The 16800-nt window shown below is 39.6% G+C and overlaps 2 protein-coding genes across 4 annotated transcripts in view; one reads left to right on the forward strand and one right to left on the reverse strand.

Annotated features, from left to right (window-relative positions):
* Window positions 1–16800, reverse strand: part of tacc1 (transforming, acidic coiled-coil containing protein 1) — a 29568-nt gene that overhangs the window by 9425 nt on the left and 3343 nt on the right. Inside the window, exons 1-2 of one of the 3 annotated variants that reach the window (XM_077528646.1) lie at window positions 3419–3943; window positions 1110–1216 (exon numbers count right to left, since the gene is read on the reverse strand). In XM_077528646.1, coding sequence (XP_077384772.1) covers window positions 1110–1216; window positions 3419–3552 — 241 coding nt within the window. In that variant the 5' untranslated portion in view covers window positions 3553–3943. Of the gene's footprint in view, window positions 1–1109; window positions 1217–3418; window positions 3944–16800 lie in introns of those variants that run through there. The other 2 variants (XM_077528647.1, XM_077528648.1) reach the window with 2 other exon arrangements.
* On the forward strand, window positions 7525–15940 carry aggf1 (angiogenic factor with G patch and FHA domains 1). Its single transcript, XM_077528649.1, has 16 exons — window positions 7525–7630; window positions 7715–7779; window positions 7940–8131; window positions 9621–9720; window positions 9796–10001; window positions 10112–10243; window positions 10468–10659; window positions 11545–11962; window positions 12155–12257; window positions 12360–12411; window positions 12484–12585; window positions 13370–13535; window positions 13633–13712; window positions 13788–13915; window positions 13998–14097; window positions 15435–15940. Exons 3-16 carry the CDS (start codon window positions 7946–7948, stop codon window positions 15681–15683), a joined length of 2214 nt encoding a protein of 737 aa, XP_077384775.1. The 5' UTR covers window positions 7525–7630; window positions 7715–7779; window positions 7940–7945; the 3' UTR covers window positions 15684–15940.

The following is a 16800-nucleotide window of genomic DNA, read 5'->3' on the forward strand; positions in this document are numbered from 1 at the left end:
ATTAATTAATCATTTAATTATCAATTTAATTAACTTAATCAAAACTGAGCATTTTTTTAAAATATACTTTTTATGATTTTTACTTTTTTTTTTATTATTTCATTGTTTATTTTATTATTATTATTATTATTACTTAAAAGATGTATAAACCAAATATAAATATTGACTAATAAGAAAAGAAAGGAATCTTTCTTGCTAAATTTTAAAGTCAACTTCTTAAGAGTATAATGAATGTCAGTGTTGTAACTACAATAAACAGTTGTCATGTTTGGACCTACAGGAATGGAGTAACGGAAGCTTTGGGTAGCCACAGACAAATTCAGTCACCGGCATGGCAAAGGCTTCTAAGTTCTTAACTTTAGCTCCTGTCAACTAAATACATACACAAACGCGCGTGATGTAGGAGGGGAGAAGAGGGTGTTGCCTCATTAGGGAAATTCTCTGCTAGACTCTCCTCCGAGCTTTGAATGTACTCTATGAAGAAATGCTGTTTGACTGGATTCCCTTTTAAAAACAAAAAGCCCTGGCATACACTGAACATAAGACATCAGTATGTTGTTTCAAAGTACTTTATAAAGATGCTTAAAAAGGAAAACTCTGTGACAATAAGCCCCCCATCTCCTCCTCCCGACCCCCATCAGTGACCAACACAAAACAGGGTGAACTAAAGCTTTTGTTGAACCTGTTGAATTCCAGAGCAAAGGCTATTCCCACACTCTGTCACAGACTCTGCCTCTTGCCGTTTCATAGTGTGACAACCCCACCTAAATATCCTTCAACACTGTTTAAAACTGGCACCAAAAAGCTACTGCACAGGGTAATTTTGGGGGTCAAAAGAAAGGCAGGTAAAAGGTAAATCCTTAATGGAAGCTGGAATGCAGGAGGCAGGTACATTCCTGACCCAGCCTGGCTGCATGCGGATCCAATTACGCAGAACTTGATCCACCATGTATGTGCATGGGCTCACACTGCGTTGGAGCTGATTCAAGTCCATGTGTGTTCAAAACAATGACATTATATGATGTTGAACATTTCCAGGAACTGCCAACCCACAACTGACTCATTTAGAGTACTTCTTGTCTTGCCTCCGAGCTTGTTCATTCCCTCACCTGTTTTGTTGTCAGCGTTGTCACTCTCCAGCTCCCCTGGGATGACCGGTGGGCTATGGACAGGAGTCGCTGCCTCGGGAGTGTCGAAATGACCGTCTGAGTCAGAGCTGATGTAGCCAGACGAGGGGAAACACAAACATGGAGATTAGAATCATTCCAAATCTGACAAAAATTAAAACAATCACACATTTAGAGAACTGCGCTTTCATTTAACAACAATGTAAAATATGAATCCTCCCGGTTTAGTTCTTATTTTTCTCCATCTGAATACTTTGTAGCTACCATATTCCCTGTCTACCAGAAACTTAAAATAAATAAATAAATAAATACTGTAAATGGCTGCAATCTGCTTTACTCCCCCATCTTAAAAACATAACAGAGAAACCAATATCTAACTGCCGCATAAAAATAGAAACCAACTGCCCACAACATCTGGAAATCTGCTGATGCTTTTTGGCAAACAGCAAACTTTTTAGTGGTCAATTTTGACTGGTTGCCACTGTTTGAAGTTGAACTAAAGTTACAATTACAGGGCAACTTTGTTCTAAAGTCTCAATCTGCATGTTTAGAATAGTCACATTCTGCAATCTGCACTAAGAAATGTCTATGTCTCAATGTTAACCATCTACAATAGTGCTTCTTAACCTTATTGGAGGAACTAAACCCCACCAGTTTCTTGTGCGCATTCACTGAACCTTTCTTTATTGAAAATGAAAATTTTTCACATTTCAAAAATAGGTATTTACTGGTGAACAAAATGAACAGGAAGAGTAGCCTTTTCATCTAATCTCTCTCTTCACTTTGAATTCAGAAAGTGTTGCTTTCTTGTATTCTAGATACTATTCTAGATAGCTCGCGTACCAGACTAGAAATGCTCAATTTGGCATTGCAAATTGTGCAGTTAGGACGCTGACATCATCACTCAACTCGACTCCACATAGAGCACTCAAAACAACCACCAATGTTTTCTTAAGATAGAACCGAGGAGAAGCAGATACAATGAAATCAGCAGAGGTTCCAGAATTGAACCCTGTGGAGCACCATATCACCATATGTTCCATTATACACCACTTTTTTTTTTTTTCGCTCAACATCGCTACTATGAAGGGATTACAATAATAAAGAAATTCATCACAACCGCCAAAAGTCCACTACTGAATGAGTGCATCAAATTCCCTGCAGCACAGGCCAAATAATGTAGCGTGATCACCTGTAGCCAATGATGGCCAAGTGGGACGTACCATCACAAATTTGAGTCAGGTGTGTGTGCCTTGACCTCTGCCGAACCCCTGAGACTGACTCACTGAATCCCCCGCGGTTCAATCGAACCCAGGTTAAGTACCAATGATCTACTTTGTACAATGATACTAAGACAAAATGTAAAGTTCATTTGCTCTTTCATCTTTGCCAATTGCACAAACGAATTAGCCATGCCTAATGTAGCCCTTATGGCTAATTATTGGACTTCTAGGTCAACTCTTGACAGTTGGTACCTTTTTTGAGGTCCAAAACTGTAGACTGTTTATGTTCCTGCGTTGTCAAATTTTCTGTGATGCAAAAGCAGTATCAAGCAGTAACAAAGCATTGCAGGCTCGAAAGGACAGTGTTTGAAAGAATGTAAAATACATTGCTGTGTACAACTGTACAACCTAAATGATTTTACTTGACTTCATGGAGGCAGGAAGTAAACGTAGTACAGACAGAAAGAGGAAATAGGTTGACCTGATGTCTTCCTGTCACACCGCATGACATAACACTATGCTTTCATTTCCAAAACGTGCGTTTTAGTATATTTGACATGGTAAACTGGCCCTTATCAACTTGACAGATTTGATAAGATCACCAACACATTAGGAGCTGTTGATGTCATCCAACTGAAATAACTGCCACACATCATGCTCATTCCCACATTAGTCACCCACTTCCTTTGTGTTTTCTTGAAAAACATCATGTAAAATAAATAGACCAAATTAATGTCTAAACGCCCAAAGCGCGAGTCATGTTTGTGTTTGAAGCATGATAGCATCACACCTCTGCGTACACTGCTTACTTAATCGCACAAATGACTACAGAGGAAAACATTGTGTTCAAACCACAGCCATGCCAGAAATGTATCAGCAAAACACGACAATCTAACAAACGTGTCCTGTTCTGCAAGAAATATGCGAGGATGCTTTTAAACTGTTTTCGTCTTTCGGAGGAATTCCTTTAACATTTTGGAAATTTTCCTGACAGTTAGCACATGTTCATGCAGACACGCACACGTGTCATTGTGCACTGTCACAAGTGTCCAAAGGAAAAACACTTGCCTGCAGCCTTGAGATCTCTCTTCTTCATCATCATCCTCCGCTTGATGTACCCTCTCCTCGCTCCCCTCCTCCTCCCCTCCTCGCACCGCCGTCCACGTCCATTTGGCCCATGACACAGGTGACAACCAAGACATTTCTCCTCCTCTTCTGTCGACTCAATGCTGGGCGTCGATCCGATCACTTTGGCAGTGATCCCTTTTGTTTTTAAATGTCCTTGTGTTCTCTCGTCATCCTCGGAAGATTATTTCCTCACAAGGATCCCCACTGGTGAAAGGAACCATTTCTACGAAAGTACGTGAAAGCTCTTTGAGACCTCCACTCCCTATATCTGCCTATGCTTCTCTGATCAGCTGGTTCTCTAACAAACTGCTCACCGTCTCTCCCCCCCTCCAGCTTGCACAGCAGGCTGCTCCATTCAAGCTAAACGCGGGCGGGGGAGGTTGCAAGCTTTCAGCGCAGACGTTGATACAGGTTTTCTTTACCGAGCTCCATGTGTTGCCCTGTGGTTGGAGAATGGTACAACCCATCAGTTAGCCGTTTCTCTCTGAAGTAGAAGGAGGAGGGAGTCTGAAAACATACAGTGAGGGAGGAGTAGGAGTAGCTTTTAAAGCAGGGGCTCTTCCCTCGGTTAGGAATGTGAAGCTGCACCCAAAAACAGTTTTTGCAACGACTTGCTGTCATGTGACACTGGGGCAACCAATTTAGTATCATCGCTGTATCATCATGGCTCACCTGTTTTCTGAAGAATATGAATAAAAAGCAAACATTCCACCTGTTTGTATCCTTCCACTTGCTGCCAACTACAAATTTCACCACATTTACTAAGGGGTCCGTCAACGACCAATCACAGCTCACCTTTTTAGAGTAGCTGAGCCGTGATTGGTTGCTAGCTAAGCCCACAACACGTGATGTCATTTTCAATGGACAGCAAGTGACAAAATGGCTGCACCCAATATCATTTTTTATTTATTTATTTATTTAAATTTTTGCTTGACTTTCGTTTTGAAAGACTGAATATATTAAAGAGCCTTATTCAAGTTAGAAGACTTTATATGAAGAAAAAAAACATTTGGCATATATGATATGCTACATGGACCAAATTTGTACCAGAGAGTTTAGTAATGACCTCCTATGTGCTCAAGGATGACACAGTCACGGATCCATTTCTATTTCAGTCGCTATATTCCCACTAGTAGTAACAATACATATTCATACCAGAGCAGCTTTCGGCTACAACTCAGACCACTCTCATACACACTTGAGCCAGCACTCGATGAAATGTTCCTTTGTTGTTTCATCTGTGTTGATGTCACAACTGCCAATCATCAGGCCAACACATTGTCAGATATTATAGTTATATGTCACTTTTTGGTGTGTTGTACACATAAATATTGAAAAAGTACATACAACATTCATTGTGCAGTTAGCAGAGGCAACATAATGGCAAAAATGTTGATTAATAAAATTGTCATGGTTTTCTGTGAAAAGGGTATTCTAAATTTGAACAAAATGGGCATCCCAGTGAGGATTACGTTCAGCCTCAGATATTTTACTGTAATAAACAATTTATTGTTAACACTGCCAGGCGTTATAAAAACAAAACAAAAAAATCCACAGTGCCAGCCGCTTTTGAGCATTTTAACTCATCTTTCAAGGCAAAAAGAATATTGTTTGCCTTTACTACATATACAATGTGGCTACGAAATGAAAGATCGCATTCCATTCATTGGAATTTTACTAATCATCATGAAACGTCTTTGGCAGTCAAAGAGTTAATTAAGACCACACATTATCAGGGGCATCTAAGAGATCTAGTGAATAAAGTTGTGCTAAATTAGCTACTTGTTTGATTTCATAATTTGTTCCCGATGTCCTCATATCCAGGCCTAAACTGGTCTCAAGATATATTCAGTGTAATTCTGATATCATTAGATTTTACTGGAATTACAACAAGTTTAAATGCAGGATTTTAGAGCTTTGTCATGACAATAGAAGAACATCATTTGACTGATCTGAGTATATAAAACATGTGCAGCATCAGGTTTTAAAAAGTCAGGATCTCAGGAAACATTTAGCCACATGTGTCAGCTGCGCACAAGTTTCCATCACTTAGCAGAGGCACACGTCATTGGAGCACAACGGGTGGAGTTTGCTTTTATTTACTGTCTGGGTATGCAGAGGCATGCAGATGGTTTCAAGGTGATTATCTGGAGATTACAATTACTTTCTTGCAACAAGAACAAGCTTGAACTGGAAAGTTTGGATCAATTTGTGACTTATTTCTGGAGCTAGTTCCTCATTTTTGTCTGGGATTGTCAGAGGAGAGCTTCCTAAGCAGTGTTTGTCTTGTCTAAAAATGGCATCGGTAAGCATTCAGTGGTAGCATAAGGAAACTGTGTGTGCCTCTGGATAAAAGACCTTAAAAGCTGTGCTGCTGCAGCCAGCTGAAATTTGGCAAGAAGTCTGGAGCTGCACAAAGATCTGTACACAAATCAAAAAAGGCTCAAATTTCAAATACTGATACTGTGGGAGGAATCATCCACAGTATTTGTGAGAAAAGAGTCTCAGCAGCCGCAAGGAAAAACAATTTGACCTTCTCTCCACTGGTAAAGTTTTCTTCAGTATAAACACTCTGCCTGAAGTAAACAACATTAACATTGCATATTTGTGACTATTTAGTCATTTTACAACTTAGAAGTATTGCTGCCATGTTGCTGCCTGTCATATAGCCTGCACACTAAATCCATATCACGTGCACAACTTAGGCATCAAAATAGGCCTATAGTTACATAACATTACTTACATTTTTTAGGACAATAGTAAAGCATGTCACATTTTTCTGTGAATCTAAAACTTAAACTTAAACTTAAAATAAATAAATAAATACAAACATAAATAAATAAAATAAAAATAAAAGAGTCTGCTGCGATTGGCTGGCAACCAGTCCAGGGCGTCCCCTGCCTACTGCCCAGAGCCAGCTGAGATAGGCTCCAGCACCCCCCGCGACCCTTGTGAGGAATAAGCGGTCAAGAAAATGGATGGATGGATAAAAGCAAATGGAGCAAAATGGAGTAGAAATAAGTCTAAATCAAAGTAATGATAAAATACTAATATCTGCTATTTTTTATTTTATTTTTTATTTTAGCAAGCTACAGTGGTTCTCAAATGGGGTACGTGTACCTCTGAGGGTACATGAAGGGACTCCAAGACATACGTGAGATTTTAAAATAAATTTTAAAAGTAGCATCCATGCAAAAATCCTTTACAAATAATTATTAAATTATGTAAATGTTTCTGAAAAATCATAAAATCTATTAATTTCATTGTGCTTAAAAAAAAAACAGATTCTGCCCTCAGCGAAATGGTTCAACCCTACCTGTAGTATCACCTGTCAATCATTTCAAAACTTTATTTAAAATTAAGTTAGTGATTACCTTTTGAAAAGAGATCTTTCCTATGGCCCAAAGAAAGTCAGTTAGTGGTGATAATTTTAATATGCACACAATTTATATTTATAAATAAAAACTTTTTTCTTGTTTCTTTAGTTATATATTTTAATAAAAAAAATAACAAAAATAAAAAGACCGTTGTGCAAATTAGGTTCCAAAGTTTGATAAGTCAGATAATGATGGCACAACACTATTTTAAGTCTTTTCTGTTGTTCAACCAAAAAATAAATTTAAAAAATCCTTTGCGCTGGTGAGGGGGTACTTGGTTGAAAAATATTTCACAGAGGCTCCATCAATGAAAAAAGTTTGAGAACCACGAGTATAGAAAATTACACAAATGTTACCAGGGAGCAAAAAAAACTGAAGGTGTACCACAGTGGCCTCTTGTGGTAAGAGAGTAGCATTACCACAAGTATTCGGTGCGGTGCCTCTCATATGATTCAGTGAACACGCCGTTTTTCTAAAAAGCTTTCTAAAAATGCAGACGGCGTCATATGATTAGAGAATCCAATACACGTTTTAGACACAGTAAACTTGAGATACTATGAATTTAAGGTTACGTAACTATCGTTTTGTAAAAGTACGAGTAATAGCTTTGCTCGCCAGGTGGCGATAAAGCCCTTTTATACATTAGAGGATGAAGCTGGGAACGGAAGTCCGCCAACCTCGAAGAAGAAATGTTTCCGCTGTGGGTGGTTTGTTTTATGTTAGTTAATGGCGGTCGCGCACAGCGTTGTCTGTCAACATCTTCACGGTTTTAATTGTAACTGTCTAATTGTAATCAAACATGTGCTCGGGTGTGTTGAGAATGCGGGGTAATTACAGGATATCTATGTTCAACTTTCAGGTTGGTTCATGTGCCGTGGTGTTTGGAATCTCACGGTTTAAGGCGAGGCGAAAGCGACGTAAACGGTGAGAATTGGCACAAATGCAAAGTATTATGTGTTACTTGTCTATCGAACTGCGTCAATTATATCGTGCTACCGCCTCTCTTATAACATCCACCATCCATACATATGAGGTAGATTTTGTGTCCACGTGCACGGTGCAAATATGTCCGTTTCCGTGACAGCTGAGCATGGAGGACGAAGAAGGAGAGAAAGACAGCGCGTGTGAAGTAGCCGAGCTCCGTCTTCAGGTGGAGTCGTTGAAAGAAGAGCTGAAGGAGTGCAAAGCTGAACTGGCTAAGTTGCAGAAGCAACTGAGCAATTCCGAGAGACTGCAGAGGAACACTGAGAGTTACAACGAGGATTTGAGGAAACAGGTCCGAACTTGCCAAATCAAAATCTCATGATAATTACTTCAAAAGCTGTAAAAAATAAATAAATAAATACATACATAAATAAATACATAAATAAATAAATGAGACTGGCAGAGATACCACGCATTTGTAATTGTTGCTGTCATTGTGATTATGGAGTCACATTTCATCATTATATTTATTCTTTATTTTAAGAACATACTACTTTTGTGTAGTTAACACTTTTATTCCTTTTTGCACTATAAAATCTAATTGATTGTTTAATATATGGCATTTCGCTGCTTCATACCTTGCTCAAGCTATTACAAATTTGCAATACAGTACCATTCAAATTTAGCCTACATCTGTACATAAATAACACGCTGTAACCCCATCGTTACCCTCATTAATTAATTACAGTAAATTGCTAGTATAAAAATGCTCTTCCAGACTACTGATTCCCAACTATTGTCATTATGTGTGCTACCTGAAATGATCCAGTTGAGCTTAATTGGTACGGAAATTCTTATTTATTCCAAATAATATATTTGTTCATCATCAATGCCATAGACATTTACTGCCAAAAGGCACAATTACCCTGCGTATTCACCTATTGCCATTCATACAACAAAATGATACTGTTTGAATTAAACTAAATAGGCCTAATAAGTAAGTATATTAGACAAAATATTTTTTTCAGTGCATACTTTGATTGGTGGTGTTTCATGAGATTTTATAAAATCCACCATGGGCTATGTGGTGCTCGTTTCAGAACTGGCACTCATGATATAATCTGACACGATTCAGTGACTACAGCATTTCACTGTATTATTTAAGCCTTTACGAAAATAATACTTTTGTGTAGAATACAATAGTTTATTTATTGGCGTTTGTACAGGTTTAAAACAAGTACATTAGAATTCTTATGCATCCCTGAGTGAAGTAACTGTTACAGTAGTTGACTTTTTCTTTTTTTTGTACGCAATGTTTACCCCTTTTTTTTTTCTTTTTTTTTTTTTTGCACTATAAGATCGAATTGCCGTTTTCTAGGCTTTATATCTCGTTTAAGCCATTCCTTAATGTGGGATTTAACCTGACATGCAAAAATGGTGCACAATGATGAAAGATCAAGTGGATCAAACTTGAAATATTGACTATTAAATATTAAAAAAAAGCAGTGTGTTCATTTTAATTGTACATGCAAAATTTGCACTGGTCCCATCGTCGGTGAACTTGTGGTGGCCCCAGCCCACCATTAATGTAGAACTCTGGTAAAATATATATTTCTTGGCTAAATAAAATTTGGGAAACACTGATCTAGACCATCTAGACCACAAAGTGAAAAACAGTAATAACTTGAGTCTGACAAAACCACAGTTATTACCCTTAGCTGCAATGCATGTTTGTGTTCCGTTTGTGACCTTGAAACTGCACGTTTCTGGACCATGAGGACCTATTGTTTATGGTTTTGCTGCTACAAACAGAGACTTTGTTTACAACTATCAAATTACAGGTGGATCAACTGAGTGCAGAGATTCACGAGTGGAAGAAAAAAAATAAAGACAAAGTTCACACTGAAACTCAAACCGAAGAATATGTTTGGACTGAAACAGGTATCGTTTCTGTACTTAGTAAATAACCAAACACTCCACTAATGGTTGATAAATTGGTGTTCTCTTTATTTCTAGACTATTATAACTACTACTACAGTGACTACCCTCAAAATACTGATGCTGGGGACTCCCAAGAAAGTCTGGGGGCCACTCCAGCCATGGATGCGGCTGGTGAAGGTGACTCGGCAGAGGTTGCAAAAGTGGAGCAGGCTGGCGCAACAGAAGGCACAGCTGCAGATGTGTCTGCTCAACCTGATAGCAATGTGGTAGCCACAGCAGAGGTGCGTGTGCACCACAAGAGCATACTCAATTTAATTAGGATAACAAGCTCTCAATAATATATTTTGTGAGGCAAGTTTTTTTTAATGTGTGCATCCTATGTGCCTCCCAGGAGGGTGATGCCGCGTCCATTGCAGACATGTTACGAGCTACTGCGGAGGAGGCAATGACTCAGACTGGTTTTGTCTTCGATGAGACAACTGGCATGTACTACGACCAAGGCACTGGCTTCTATTATGACTCGGTTTGTAAAACATGTCTTTGCCTGTATTTCCAATGCATGGTTCAACTTAACCCAATTAAGATTTTTGGCAGTCGTGACAAAGTTGGGACGTACTGTATATCACGGCAGTGTAAAAAAAACAACCCAAAACACATCATTGGATATCTTTAGATCAGTATGGGTCCAACCTCTGTCATTTAACACATTACATTTTTGGTCTGACTCATTTGGTATTCTCGTCTCAGGTCAGCCAGCTGTACTACGATGCCAACACGGGCATTTACTACTATTATGACGCAGAAAGCGGACGCTACCAGTTTCATTCCAAAATTGAGGTTTCTGCTATGCAGACTGGCGACCAAGATGATTCTGTGACTGAAAAGAAAGGCAGATGGTTCAAAAGAGGTGCGAAGAAAACCTCACTACACAGTGATAAGGTAAGTGACAGACAGATCATTTGGGTACAAATACTAGTTGACTGCTGGCTTTAGAGTGACCATCGCAAACGGTTTACATCCTTAGAATTTCGGTCTCGGTCTTTAAATGCATTATGTCTTTCAAAATGTGAGGCTAGCTGACAAAAACTATTCCTCTGACCCAGGTGCACGAGCTGACTAACTCGTTGGCTAATATGAAGATTTTCTCACACTGCAACAGTGCTTGCCACAGAGGTACACATTTCTAATAAACACTAGCATCAAAGTTGTAGTGACATATTTCCACCATGAGATAGGTTTCGGCCCAAAAATGAGTCACAAATTTCATCAACAAAACATAAGATGAGAAATAGTCATAAAGCAGATTAGTTGCTCTTGCTCTAAGATTTTAGTATATTAATAGTATACAGTACTTCACTTTCAAATACTAGTGTTAGTTGGTAAAACACTTGCTAACCACACAAGATAACACCATCTGCAAATGGAACAATGTTTATACAATGCATTAAACAGTCTACCATCAACATACATTCATAAAATGTCATTTGAAGGCCAACTAAGTACACGTCACTGCTTCAATTATTATGAATGTTTAACAGTTTTTGGTTTTCTACTCTCCAACTCTGTATGTGATTCAATAAATGAGAAACTGCAGCAGTCAGTATCTCAACCTTCTCAAAATGCATTTATAAAGCAGTGATTTGTTAGGTTGCAAGTTGAAAATATCCTTCTTTCCTCTTTAACGGGAGCCTGTAACGAACAAAGTGCCTTTGAAGATTGAGACTGAATATATTCAAAAGTGTCAAATCACTTGGGCTCTCCAAAGCCAGCTGTCCTATTAGTGAACGCCATTAGACAATCTAATTGCTACATGTGTAATGGCAGGAGTACACATTTGATGAGGTCAAGTCAGATGACGAAGAACATCAATCAAAGCGCACTTCTGAATCCCGAAAAGCGAGACGACGATCTCGTAGTCCCGAGTCACGAGACAGAGACTCCAAGCGGCGGGGGGAGAGGGACAAGTCTTCCTCCAGGAGAAAAAAGCATAAAAGAAGTTCAAGCCACGACGACAAGAGAAGATCCAAGAAAAAAAAGAAGAGATCCAAGTCATCGTCGCACAAGAAGGAGCGGAGCTCGCCAACTGGCAGCAATGACTTGGGGGGCAACAGCGAGGCTGAGGAGGGGGAGCTCACCGAGTCGGAGAAGGAGCAGTGGGAGTCTCCACATTCCGTGTCGCCTTCTCGTAGCTCTCCTTGCAATCACAGCCCAGAGTCCGAGATGGAGACTCAGTGTCGGACAGGTGAGACGGCAAGTCCAATTGCAGGAACCACAACGACCTGATAAGTGAGGTCGGGTCACCTGTCACTTGGGCTCACACTGTCCTTGTGGATTTTGTAATGTCTTTAATCACATTTCATGACAATTTTATTTAATTTTTTGAGATCTGTCCAAAATCTCAACCAGCACTTGACGTTTCATTTTGTTGTCACAGAGCTGTGGCCGCCCTGTGTGAGAGTCACTGTGGTCCGGTCTCCGGTGCTGCAGGTTGGCACGTTGTTTATCCTCACAGCTGACTCGGCAGCCACCATAGGCAGGTGAGTTCCGTCTTATTAATAAAAGGGAAAACATCATCCCTCGGCAAATCCCAAAGAAATGCGCCCCATGTATGTGAACAAAATTTTCTGTCTGTGTTGCAGAGAGAAAGACATGGACCATGCAATTCGGATACCGGAAATGGGAGTTAGCAAGGTATGGTTCAGGAATTTGATTGTCTCTAATTTACATGATGAAAATGTTTGACAATCATTCGGTTGGTTGTAGTTCCATGCCGAGGTTTACTTTGACCAGCAGCAGCAGAGTTACATGCTTGTGGATCAGGGAAGTCAGAACGGAACGGTTATCAACGGCAACAGAATCATACAGGTACCATGTTCACCTACCACGGGCCTGCAACATTGCAACCCACCCACTAAATGTGTCTACTTGTCTATCACTGAAATCTTTGCAATATCGTGCAAATCTTCGGCTTGTATCAATTTTTTTTATTTTTTTTTTGAATTTTTTTTATGGTGTTTTCCGGTAACCATTGCGGGGGAGATAATAAGCCCTGCAGTGAATACTATAAATCGGCGAGGAATTGACGCTCAAACATAAATATTTGTAATTGCCTGTAGGTGCCACAATATGGCGATAAGCTCACTTTGTCCACAAGACCAGACTGTCTAAATAAAGCACCGCCCTTCAGTTCAACATAGTTGCCTAACACCAAGATGGCTCCTAAGCACTACCTTTAAAATAAACTTGAATCAGGCCTGAGCACAAATACAGTGTATTGGAAGATTTCTCAACAAATGTAAGAGTTTACCAAAAAATAAATAAAAAAAATCCACAAATAGGCTAATTTGAATCGATGAATATCAAATATGTGGGGTGTGTTTACTGTAATGAGAACAATTAAAACACGTAAACACAACAGGCACATACGCAGGCACTTCACAATACACCCCACCAGGGCCAGCTTTCTAAAGGCACGTATATAAGACGCAAACATTAAAGTATTTTCGATATAATTATCAGAAAAAATAAGTTATGTTCTCTCTGTATTGCACCCTTTCACGTATGGCAGGTTGATGTGAAATATAAATGAATGGGTTTGGGTTTTGTCTTAAATGGCATCAGAGAGTGACTTCTTGTCTGTTGTCCCCAGCCCAAAACCAAGTGTGAGCCACACCCACTGACGCACGGCGACGAGGTGAAGATGGGAGACACTGTGCTCTCCTTTCATATTCATGCCGGGACCGACACCTGTGATGGCTGCGAGCCCGGACAGGTGATGGCCCATCTCAGCAAGCACAAGAGGGAGGAGATGCCAGGTGAGCCTATTTTTTTTTTTTTTTTTTTTTTTTTTTCTGTTTCAAATCATCCGTTGTGATGTATGTAGATTTCTTTTAATCGCTGTATTTTACACAGGGCCAACTGTCACCAAAGAGGATAAAGAAGTGCTGAGACAGAAGGAGCTCAAATCAATGAAGGCCAAATACGGCCTTCAGGTAAATAGTGCTACTGGAAATATATTTCACCATTCTCACTTTGTACGCAATTGAAGCTACATTTCCCGTCAACAGAGTAATGAGTTTGAAGACGGCAAAGCCCTGAGAAACCCGAAGTACCGAGACCGAGCCGAGTCTCGACGCCAGACTGTGGGCAGCGAAGGTCTTTTCCAACAAGATGACGCCCCTGCTTCTGTACATGTGTAAGTTTACAATCACCTGCTCTAATATGTGGGAAAGCCAAATAAAGCTTCGTAACTCATTTTCTGTATTGTGCTCTCAAAGGGAGATCAGCGAGGTCAATAAAGGGCGGAAGATGCTGGAAAAGATGGGCTGGAAGAAAGGAGAAGGATTGGGCAAAGAGAAAACTGGAATGAAAGATCCGGTGAGATATTTTCTTCGATATCAAGGTTCCATTTAATTTGAGTTTTTCCATCAATATAGCATTATAAATAAATAATATAATAATTAATATATAGATTTTTGAGTAAAACACAATATGACCCCTGTCATGAATCCAAAACAAATTTATCAGGAGGTGGGTAAGGCCAATTTAAAAGCCAAAATAATGGAGAATATTTATACTGTGTTACTGAGGCTTAATACTTTATGTGAGAAAGAAAAATCAATTTCAGAATAGTAAGTGAACCCAGAAAGGAGAAATAATAATAATCATATGAGTACACTTAATTAAAAATATCAAGAATCCTATTAAGCTTGTAGTATTTTCAGTTTACATCTCACTTCCTGTTTTATGCTCTTATTCTGAAAGACAACGTGAGACGCTTCTGGTTGCTGAAGTAGCTAACTTCAAAGCGATACACATGACTTTGACTAATAAAACATTCTTAATGTGTTCTGATACAACAAGTAATGGCCAATGCTAACAATTTAGTTTTTATCTCAACAATTAATACAATAATCATCATTATTTTTTGAAGATTGTTTTTTTTTTCCTCTCAAAATTGTTGTAGTCTAACATCATCGTGGCATTAGAGACAGAGCTCGAAGGTTTGAGCATTTCACCCCCCCCCCCCCCCCCCAAAAAAAAAAATGAATGTGATGTAAAATTTGCAAGACAGAACTTTACTTTCATGGCAGCACGACAGGGATACACAAGCACCTGAAATATGTTATCATCTTAAGCCAAACAATGGCAAATTCATTAAACTTGGTACACACTGTGTTTGTTTAACATAACCACAGATTTAGAAATGGAAAACTCCACACGCAGCTCAGCAATGTGCCCTCACGGTGGCCATGTTGGTGGGGGCAACGTTTCCATTAAAGGCAATGCATATACATTGATAATAAGTCATAACTTTCCACCAAATTTTCATGAAGTTGACCTTTTTTTGTCAGCATCTAAGCATGTGCTAATACTGAGCAGTTATTTATTTTTTTAAATTCCCAAGTCCATGATTGGGTTTAAAGTGCACTAAACAATTCCAGCTAAAAATGTTAAAGGCCAAAGTATTACCTTCATTTTAATTTTCACTATCATATAAACATCATAAAAAAATAAAAAAAGTGTGCAAAATATGGGTACAGAGTAGACTACAAATCCTTTTATTTGCAACTCAACTGTTTAATATGGATATCCAGAGAGTTGTGTATTGAAATTCTGCTCCTGGCAAAAAAACAAAACAAAACACTGTTGAATTCTGTTTAGACTTTTTTTTTTTTTTTTTAATTATTATTATTTCATTCTTCTCCCGTCAGATCCAGCTTAAAATCCGGAAGGCCCAGTCAGGGTTGGGAGCATGCGGGACCATGTCTGTGGATGACGCCTCACTGACCAGATCAAAATCCCAGAAGAACTGGGAGAAAGCTCGCGAGAGATTTGCGGACTCGTGCCAGGGGGACACGCCGTCGTCCAAAACGCAGTGCGCGTCCCCCAAAGCTTGGGTCAAAGGGGAGCCTGAGGCTGCGGACTCTCATGTTAGTGTCGATCCAGAGACCCAAAGTTAATCAGAGCGAGCGGTGCAGTGCAGTTCTGCCACTGTAGCGGTTATGGATTACTCTAAGCAAATATTGACACCTCGAGGACGTTCTATTTCTCACAGTGAGGTCATACTGCAAGGAGACATGCTCAGATGTGCAGCAAAACATAATGAGATGATTGTTACACAAGTCCAATACATGACAGTGACTGTATATTAGAAATAATGTGACCGAATGTTTTGCTTTAATTTTTCATGGTGCACATAAAACATCAAAGAAACTTGTTTGGTTGCATTTGCTTCAACTTCTGCTTATGAACGTTCAGCAGGTGTGATTCATGTCTTATCTGTTTGCAGTCTTATCTTTGAGCTCATATTGAGGGTGTGTGAATAGTTGCACGTGCACACACGAACGGGTCAGTCATAGACCCATACACCAGATTATATTAATCAAACTAATAGTAATATGAATTAAGTCTATACAGGAGAATAAGTGACTTCTCATTGAAATAAATGTATTGCTAATGCGAAGTAAAACGGAATAGACTCACGTGATGCTGTTTGTGTGACTCGTGCTGCTGGTTCCCCCATTGCTCTTCTTCTGACTTACTGTGCCGCCCATTTTTGATCTCGCTGTCCAACCAACATGGACACAACCTCCAGTTGTCCCGACTTGAGGCGCTCTTCAGTTCTTCTTGACGCCTCCCATGCCACTCTGGGAACTGTCTGATACTTGACAGGTGACTTGTTCCCTCCCTCCTCAAACAATTGCCTTCCCAAGTCTCCTCCCTCATCTCAGCTGTTTGTGCGGCAAGTAAACAATCAGCTTGTCATTGGGGTTAAACATGGGAGGGATCTCAGCCAGGTTGGTATGACGACCTTGATGTGACTCATAAGATTAAAATGGATTTTTTTCTTCTTCTTCTTCTTGCTTGGTGTTGCGGTCTGTGCTTTTGTTGGATCTGGGTTGACCGGTTTCAGACACTTTTTGAAGACAATTGGTGTCTGTTCTGCAACCTCTTCAGAATGAATCGCATTAAAGATTTTAGGTGATTCCTTCAGGGCATCGTCAGCTGATACAGCTGTTTGATATCCGTCTTTTGTTGGCGGTGACAGTTTATCCTGATCCCGGAAGCTCTTGTGCA

This window comes from Festucalex cinctus, chromosome 8 (assembly GCF_051991245.1).
Source record: "Festucalex cinctus isolate MCC-2025b chromosome 8, RoL_Fcin_1.0, whole genome shotgun sequence".
Taxonomy (NCBI): Eukaryota; Metazoa; Chordata; class Actinopteri; order Syngnathiformes; family Syngnathidae; genus Festucalex; species Festucalex cinctus.

Bases quoted from the DNA above. Each gene is read 5' to 3' on its own strand.
- aggf1 (XM_077528649.1), top strand. From the start codon at position 7,946: ATGGAGGACGAAGAAGGAGAGAAAGACAGCGCGTGTGAAGTAGCCGAG. The intron at 12,412-12,483 runs GTATGGTTCAGG...GGTTGGTTGTAG, and splicing joins CGGAAATGGGAGTTAGCAAG to TTCCATGCCGAGGTTTACTT. The intron at 12,586-13,369 runs GTACCATGTTCA...TGTTGTCCCCAG, and splicing joins ACGGCAACAGAATCATACAG to CCCAAAACCAAGTGTGAGCC.